Source organism: Urtica dioica, chromosome 5 (assembly GCF_054948205.1).
Source record: "Urtica dioica subsp. dioica isolate 48M chromosome 5, U.dioica_male_clone48M_v1_H2, whole genome shotgun sequence".
Lineage (NCBI taxonomy): Eukaryota > Viridiplantae > Streptophyta > Magnoliopsida > Rosales > Urticaceae > Urtica > Urtica dioica.
The window spans coordinates 23,112,143-23,120,576 of NC_142760.1; the positions used below are offsets into that span (position 1 = coordinate 23,112,143).

The window sequence follows — 8,434 nt, forward strand, 5'->3', positions numbered from 1 at the left end:
ATGTAATGTAGTTTCTTTATATATGTATAAAAATTGAAAAATATGTGTGTATAGATTATATGTATATATTTTTAATATATTCTGCAATATTATTTCTGTTCGGTTTTTCATCGGCATGTTGATTTTTCATAAAAAAAATGCACTTAAAAACGGCATCTCAATTGCTTTTTTCCACATTTTTTTCATTCGGTTTTTCATTAATCATAAAGTTCGAAACGGCGTCGAAAACGGCATTTCGAACCTCGATTCAAACCATCTTCCAGAAATTAGGAATTGTCGTGCCTCTCTGAAATTAATGATTAAAATGCAAAAAGAGAAATGTAGAAGTAATTATACTTACTGATCAATAGTTTTACTATGTGAGCAAGCTTGCGACGCAAAGTAATCCGAATAACTTGAAGAAAGATTGACAAATCACTTTAGACCAAAAAACAAAACTAAGATTCCTTAAAAAAAACATAAAAAAACGTTCTTGATAATCCCCATAATTGTGAACAGCCTAAGCTACCTGTTTAACCACTGTTTTCCTTCCTTCTCTAGCAGCTTATATGAAATTAAAAATCATGTGTTCTACTATGCTTGACGAGATTCAGCTTTCTTGTTATTCCATAGCCGGTCGATTGCACTGTCAGCATCTCCCTGTAAAGCAAGAAAGAGAGTTACTTTGCATTTAAAAAATAAAAAATAAAAGAGCATCATATATAAGTACGAAATACACACACCAATGTTTGGAATCTAGATTTTATGAAAATAAATGAAAATACGAGGAAAAGTGAAAATCGAAGGAAAATCAATCTTCATTATGTTATTTTGAAATTTAAAATTGCATTTCTATTGTCAAGAAATACAAAATCTCAATTTTAACTACATACTTTCCCCCCTTCAAATTTTATTTCATACGAATGTTTCTCAATCCAATCACAACGAAAATCTCTACTGGATTGGCAATTTTTTTCTTTCAAAAAAATTTCTAGGTTCCAAACATACCCTTAAGAAAGCTGGAATGTAGAAAGAATCACAAACCTGCGCACGAATGTAGCCACAAAGTGCGAAAGTGGAGAAGTGGCCAGTGTAGACACCGTTCTGGTCCAAATGGCCAACGTTGAGCTGTACCGAGGCGTGGCCCTTAGAAGTGATCAGCCTATTGGTTGCCGAGCTGCGATGCACCACAAGTTCAGAACTTTATGGTCTCATTTCTACTCTACCGAGTCAGAAATAAACCCAAAGGGATCTAAATTCGAAAGCAGTTTATTGTTCAATAAAAAAGATCCCAAATAACCGAATCCATCTTGCTTTTACGATTTCAGAAAGACAGCTCCGACTTATTCAAGCAAAAAAAGCTGAAGTATACTGACTTATAATGATGACCTAGAATGTGCAATACTCAAACTAGCAACACTTGGAGAGACACTGAAAATCAAAGAAAGATTATAGCTCAATTGTTTGGTCAAATTGGTTCTGCACTAAATTGGAATATGATTGCTAACTCTCAACATTGCTCACTAGTACAGGAACCTCGAAAGGACAAGATTTTCCTTCTCGCTTTCAACTCCTTTATTTTATCTGTGATTCTTTATCAATGCTTACCATAATTTTAATCTATTACAGAAAAGAGAAGGGATAATACTTTTAATGCATTACTCTCCCTATCCTCAAGCCAATATCTGCTTGACACATGCACATCGAGCTTTCCTATATTTAGTTTGACGTGAGTAAATTTTCTAGATCAATTAAACCCCATGAGGACCATTTTCTGGAATAAACATCAAGCAGAAAAAAAAAAAAAAAAAAAAAAAAAAAAAAAAAAAAAGAGTATCGTTTCTATAATGCCCTATTACACTCGGAAACCTGAACCTGAACATATTATAGCAAAGCTTGTTGCAAACATAAAATTCTTATTCAAAACAACTGAAATTTAACTGAAAAGGGATTTATACCATTTTCTGGGAATGTAGAGCTCGGTAATAATTCCCTCTTCGTTCTGCATATTGGTGAATGATTTGGATGCGATTTGTTAAGGACTTGTGAAATCTTTTCAACCCAAAAACAGATCACGTGAAGAGAAATTTCAAGCTTAGTAGAGTGATAAAAAAAAATCATGTGGTAAAGAGTGAAGCAATAACGTAAATGCAAAACGATCAAAAAGTAAGAAATCACTGAATTCTACATCTAATTTCAGTTAAATTTCACATTAAATAAATTCAAATTCGCAAGATTAGGCAAAGGTATCTTTATGATTGTATGGCACGACTCCAAGGTGATGAAATCCACATACTGGAAGGTGTAAATACAAGTACTCTATTTTTCTCTCGAGTTACTATAGATAATTATATGCGACTGAAATCATTCATGTACATTTTACAAAGCAAGAACAAACGTACCACAGAATGGATTTTACCTTCGTTCGACGAAGAACCCAAGAGCGATACACAAATAGATGTACAGAAACAGGCAAATAAACCCTGTGATTGTATGTGCTCAGAGTTCTAGGGTTCAAATTTAAATTATCAATCAAACAATTGTTTTGTTAAATGGGCTTTAATTAAAAAAAAAAGAAAAAAAAGCCCAAATTCCTCTGGCCCATCGGTATTATGTCTGATAAAAAACGGTGTCGTTTAATTTATGATTATCTGCTCTATCAATAAAATCCATCGCTGCTCAAAACAAAAATAATTAAATACGAAAATATTCTCTTACCATTTCCTTGGTTAATTTTAACACAATATACTCTGGTTCTGAATTTTTTTTTTCTGTGCTGATAACGAGGTGAGACACTGAAAAACCTTCCTTAAAAGACCAGAAAGTAAGCTGTTTTCCTTTTATTAAGAGTGTTAACTGTTGACATCACAGCTTTTCTGAAGATGAATTCGTGAATACATACTCTTTCCAAGTGTAGTTACTCGTTTGGCTCTGTGGCTTGTGTTGAAATCGAATGATTTTATCGTCGAAAACCATGAGTGTTTCTCTCAATATGAAGTCAGATTATTCTCTCAAGGCTAATCCGTGCCTTGGCCTTGATTTTCTTCATTCTTTTCAGGTACGCCATCATTGTTATGTTCTTTTGGTAGTTAAATTGGTGGCAAATAAATTGTGGTACAAGAAGGAAAATATAAAATTGACTATCAATATTTAGAAGTGTATTTATACTTTTTAAAATTCAAATGAATTTCGGAAAATCAATTGAAGTTACTGATGGTTGATATGTTTGGAAGACACTTGGTTTGAAGTCTAATATTGCTCTATAATTTGATGTGTTCATTTTCTTTCTTTTTTTTTTTTTTGGCGTTCACTTGAGCTTGATTCTGATCTGTGGTATGGTTTTACTCAAGGATCTTGAGCTCATGAAGAAATAAGAAAATCCTTTAGAACCCTAGGCAAGCACATAGTTCACAGTTCATGACAAGATATAGCATTATGTCAGGACTCTATGCTAAGCAAACACTTGGTTGATTGTTAGCCTAAGAAATAGCATTACTAGTAGATGTTTGTGAACAAAGGTTGTAAAAGTTCATCAATCAGGAATAACTGTATTAGTTTATGGTGACTCAGAGGTCCTCTTCGATGCTCGCTGATCTTGTATTTTAATATATTTTATCAATGAATTTCAAAGGTTTCTATCCTTTTTTTTCCTTTTCTTAAATAGCTCACCAACTATTTTCTTGTGTTTGCTATTTTATTTGCAGAATTTTACCAATAGGCTCAAAACACCGTCAAGGAATTCTCGGGAAAATGGTCCACTGTATGCATTGAGTATCAGATGTGATAATCCTCAGAACACCGATTTTCCTCGGTACTATGGGAAACGGGACAAAAAGCCATTTCCGGTCCCGGTGGTGGAGATGAGGCGAGCCGCGAGGGAAAGGATTAAGAAGATGAGAGGCAAGCCCAGAACTCCGATCGCGCCTCCCAGGAACGGGATGCTTGTCAAGAGCTTAATCCCGGTAGCCTATGACGTGTTCAACAACAGAATGACGATGATCAACAATCTCAAGAGGCTCTTGAAGGTTGTGCCTGTACATGCTTGCAGGTGTTATACCCTATTTGACCATTTTAATCTTCATAGGCTTTTGTCGAAACCCACTCGTTGTCATGGTGTGGAACAGAAGAGTATTTTGACTTCTATGGTGGGGTCTTATTTTAGCAGAGCTGTCAAGGCTACTTCTATGGTCTTCAATGCAAATGCATGACTAGATAACTGTTAGGACTTGGGTTATTAGGTAATTAGTAGCAAGTGGGGTTATTGTAGAATAAGTAGAGAGTATGTAATAAGGCGGATTAAGAGATAAATGATATGAAAGAAGAATCTGAAAACTATTTAGTGAAATCAATACAAAAAATATCACGCGGCGTATCAATAACACGGACCGTTTTGTAGTTTAATGCTCGACACTAATTGATCTTGGGGTCTTAAACTCTCTCGGCTTGTTTGTTGACTCTATTTTTTCAGGCAAGTTGCATGTAGGGATGTGTAAAAAAATGGAAAAACTGTTAATGGGACCGGACCATCGGTTTAAATTGGTTTCTCTATGATCTGGTCCAGCTTTTCAAATCGGTCTTAAATGGTTTGGACTGGTGTGGTTTATTTTTTATTTGGTCCAATCCAGTCTAAATTTTTTATTATTTCTGGTCTGGTTTATAGACTGCTTTGGGACCGGTCCAGAGCGTGTTCGTGTTAACTAACTTGCTCCTATGTTATGAATTTCGACGATTAATTTGTATCCTTTTAGTTCAAAGATCAGATATTGCATGATATATAATCACAAGTTTAGGAATCTTTATCTTGTAGTATCACTTTTTTTTTTATCCGGTTAACTGAAATGATCGCAGGTGGTGCAACGAAGTCCACGTGGGGCCGACGGGACACCCATTCCGGTCGTGCAGAGGGCAGAAAGCGAGCGAGAGAAACGGGCTCCACGACTGGGGGAGCGCGACCGTGGACGACGTCTTCCCTCCCGTCGAGTGCTACCACCTCTACGACCGCATGGCGAGGCGAATCCCCCACGAGCAAAGATTCTCCATCCCCAGACTCCCGGCCTTAGTCGAGCTCTGCATCCAAGCCGGCGTCGAAATCCCCGAGTTCCCCGCCAAGAGGCGCCGGAAGCCCGTGATCCGCATAAACAAGAGCGAGTTCATCGACGCCGACGAGAGCGACCTCCCCGACCTGAGCCCCGACCCGCCCGTCAGGTAAAGGTGGGCAAAACGGTTAACCGGTTAAACCTTTAACCATTTTAGATGGTTAACGGTTAAAAGGTTTAACCGGTTAACCGTGGTTTTTTTTTTTTTTTTTTTTGTTAATAATTGATTGTTTTGGTTTACGATGTTAGTTGACGTGTGAAGCATAAAAACGGTTGGTCAACCGGGGTAAACCATCAAATAATCGGTTAAAATTAGGGCCCATTAGATATATAGCCTAATTTACCTATCTGGTTTGCTATTTTGCCAACTTCTAGAAATTTTTTGGTAAATAGCGATAAGCCATTATTTACACGTTCAAAAAGCTTAGCAGTAACAACAAAAAGAAAATAAAAATGTGTAAATACATCAAATCTGTGGCTGTTTACCTAATATATACTAAAAGTTGGCTAAACAACAATTACGAAAGTTTAAGTGGGTTAGTTTCCTAATTTATTGTTCAAATTAACCACTTGGTTAACAACGTTTCGGTTAATTTTAACCGGATAAAATGCCCACCTTTACTGCCAAGGGCTCTGCTGGCGGAGACCCCAGACTTCGCGGTTGTAGCTCCGGAGGGGGAAGACGAGATTGCCCTTTCGGCGGAGGAGGCTCTGCGGGCGTGGACAGAGATGCGGAGAGGGGCAAAGAAGCTGATGATGGTGTACCGGGTGAGGGCGTGCGGGTACTGCCCGGAGGTCCACGTGGGGAGCGACGGGGGCCACCGGGCCCAGAACTGCGGGGCCCACAAGCACCAGCAGAGGAACGGGCAGCACGGGTGGCAGTCGGCAGTGCTGGACGACCTGGTCCCACCGCGGTACGTGTGGCACGTGCCTGACGTGGCGGGCCCGCCTCTGCAGAGGGAGCTCCGGAGCTTCTACGGGCAGGCGCCTGCGGTGGTGGAGATGTGTGTCCAGGCCGGGGCAGCCATCCCCGACAAGTTCAAGGGCACCATGAGGCTCGATATCGGAATACCCGATGATCCCAAAGAAGCCGAGATGGTTGTGTGAGAATCAATTCTCACCCTGCATTTTTTAGTTTTGATCGTCAATGTTCAGCTTTTAGGACACTTTCGTTGTTGTAATTGTAACAGCATTACTCTTATGAGTTCAAAAAAAAAAAAAAGAATCAGAAATTTTGGGTATGTGCTTCTTCACTCTGGTCAGGTATGAACTATCTCTATGCTTATTTTTGTTTAGAGGAGATTTCGTGCAAGGTGAGAATGGTGGAGCATTTTGCAAGGGAAATTTCGTTACCTAGACTCATCACTTACTTATGTTCATTTAAATTAAAATTAAAAAAATAGATTCCATTCCCATTACAAAGAATACAACTATCTTTGCATTTTGGACCTAAACAAATATCTCTTAACCGCGATAACTCATTTTTTTTTACCTCCATCTTTACTTATATCTCTGATTATGTATCTCTTTCCTTTCGTAAAGTCAATAATCAATCTCTTTCCTTTCCTAAAGTCAATTATTACATTCAAATTTTATTTTCAAAATAACAACTGTTTTTTTATATTTATTTTTTCGTGTTTATAGATATTATTATTGTGAGTGAGCGAATATGGGAATGATGAATGAGAAGATGAGAGAAGGATTGATGAGAGGATTTCTGAATAACTTCGAGAAATTTCTTTGATTCTCATTAAACACTCGCAGTCATATATAAATCTCTTTTAATAAGAGAGCTAAACAATATAAACTGAAATAACGCCCACTACTAAGTGAAATGTCGTCGTAAAAGGCATAAACTTGCGAAACAATAAAAACGTCGTTTATCTCAAAGAAACGATAGACAATAATAAATAAATAAATAAATAAGCTTAGCTTATAAGTAACTAAGCACAAACACTACAAAATACTACCAAATGCCCTCATCTCAATACTCCCCCTCAAGATGGATGGTAGATATTCTGCAAGCACTTCTTTGGACAAGTGTTGTCACAAATGAGGAGCATGTAAAGGCTTCTTGAATGCGTCAGCTATTTTCTCGTGAGTGCGAATAGGCAAAATTTTCAAGTTTTCACTCTGCACATGATCTCTCACAAAATGAAGATCAATCTCCAAGTGCTTTGTTATTTAATTAAACGTTGGATTCGCATCAATGTGAGAGGCTGCTTAGTTGTCACAGAACAGAGCTGCAGTCTTGGTTGGGTGCACTTGAACATCTCGAAGTAGCTGTTGTCCCATGATATAGCGTAGCAAATGATGAACAACCTTGAGATGGTTGTCACGTGGCGTATTCAAGAATGGACTCAGTGCATGGACTGAGAACATGATGTCAAGCCTTGATATGGTTAGATACAAAAGTCTTTCAATAAGTCTTCTATACTGTGCGACATCTAGTAACTCTTCATTAGTAGTTGTGAGAGTGTGATGGGATTCGTCGGTGTTTGCACTACTGATCTAGAATCTAAGAAACCAAAATCTTTCAATATCTACAACGCATATTGCCTTTGGATAATGACAATCCTGGCTTTAGACTAAGCAATTTCCAAACCCATAAAATATATCGGGGATCCCAGATCTCTTAACTTGAAAGCACCTTGCAGACAGCTCTTTATTGACTCAATAAATTGAGTGTCAGGACTTGCAACTATTTTGTCATCTACATATAGTAGAACTCATGTTCCTCTAATGAACAAGCTATAGTCTTGGTTGTAAGAAAACCCATGTTGACAATGGCTGAAGTAAACTTCAAATTTCATTGTCTAGAGGCTTGTTTCAAGCCATAAATCGACTTATGCAACTAGAAAACTAGCTTTCCACCATATGTACTTAGCTCCCCCCCCCCCCCCCCCCCCCCCCCCCCCCCCGAGGCTCATATTCCAATGGCAGTGCCATATAAACCTCCTCATAAAGATCTCCATTCAAAAATGCATTTTGAATGTCCATATATGCTAACTTCCATTGTTGAGAGGCTGCAAGATCAAGAAGAAGTTTCATTATGACCAGTTTTGCAACAAGTGAGAAGGTCTCTATAAAATCTGCTCCTTCCTTCTGGTTGTAGCCTTTAGCCGCTAGTCTAGTAGTGTTTCGTGCTAGAGTCCCATCTGCATTCACTTTGTTGGTGTAGATCCATCGAAAACTTATCTCCTTGTTTCATGTGGTAAATTGACAACAAACCATTTATTGTTGTCAATCATAGCTTTTGGCTCCAAACCACTTATGATGAAGGTGCCTCAGTGGTGTGCTCTTGTGACATGTCTTGAGTATTGCTCTGCAATGTTGAGCTATCAACTGGTTGAGGGATA

General features: G+C 38.1%; 2 protein-coding genes across 3 annotated transcripts; one reads left to right on the forward strand and one right to left on the reverse strand.

The window, feature by feature from the left end:
- Positions 1 to 305: 305 nt before the first annotated feature.
- LOC149397628 (small ribosomal subunit protein eS21y-like) lies at positions 306 to 2,652 on the reverse strand. Its single transcript, XM_089614295.1, has 5 exons — positions 2,608 to 2,652; positions 2,382 to 2,486; positions 1,938 to 1,981; positions 1,024 to 1,156; positions 306 to 639 (listed from the first exon to the last, which is right to left on the reverse strand). The coding sequence occupies exons 1-5, from the start codon at positions 2,650 to 2,652 to the stop codon at positions 574 to 576; spliced, it is 393 nt and encodes a 130-aa protein (XP_089470421.1). The 3' UTR covers positions 306 to 573.
- On the forward strand, positions 2,482 to 6,316 carry APO2 (APO RNA-binding protein (DUF794)). Of its 2 annotated transcripts, XM_089614788.1 has the most exons (5): positions 2,482 to 2,766; positions 2,851 to 3,037; positions 3,684 to 4,027; positions 4,828 to 5,184; positions 5,705 to 6,316. In XM_089614788.1, exons 2-5 carry the CDS (start codon positions 2,933 to 2,935, stop codon positions 6,180 to 6,182), a joined length of 1,284 nt encoding a protein of 427 aa, XP_089470914.1. In that variant the 5' UTR covers positions 2,482 to 2,766; positions 2,851 to 2,932; the 3' UTR covers positions 6,183 to 6,316. The 2 variants fall into 2 exon arrangements, with proteins under 2 accessions (XP_089470914.1, XP_089470913.1); XM_089614787.1 differs by having other exon boundaries at positions 2,482 to 3,037.
- The last annotated feature ends 2,118 nt before the right edge of the window (positions 6,317 to 8,434 follow it).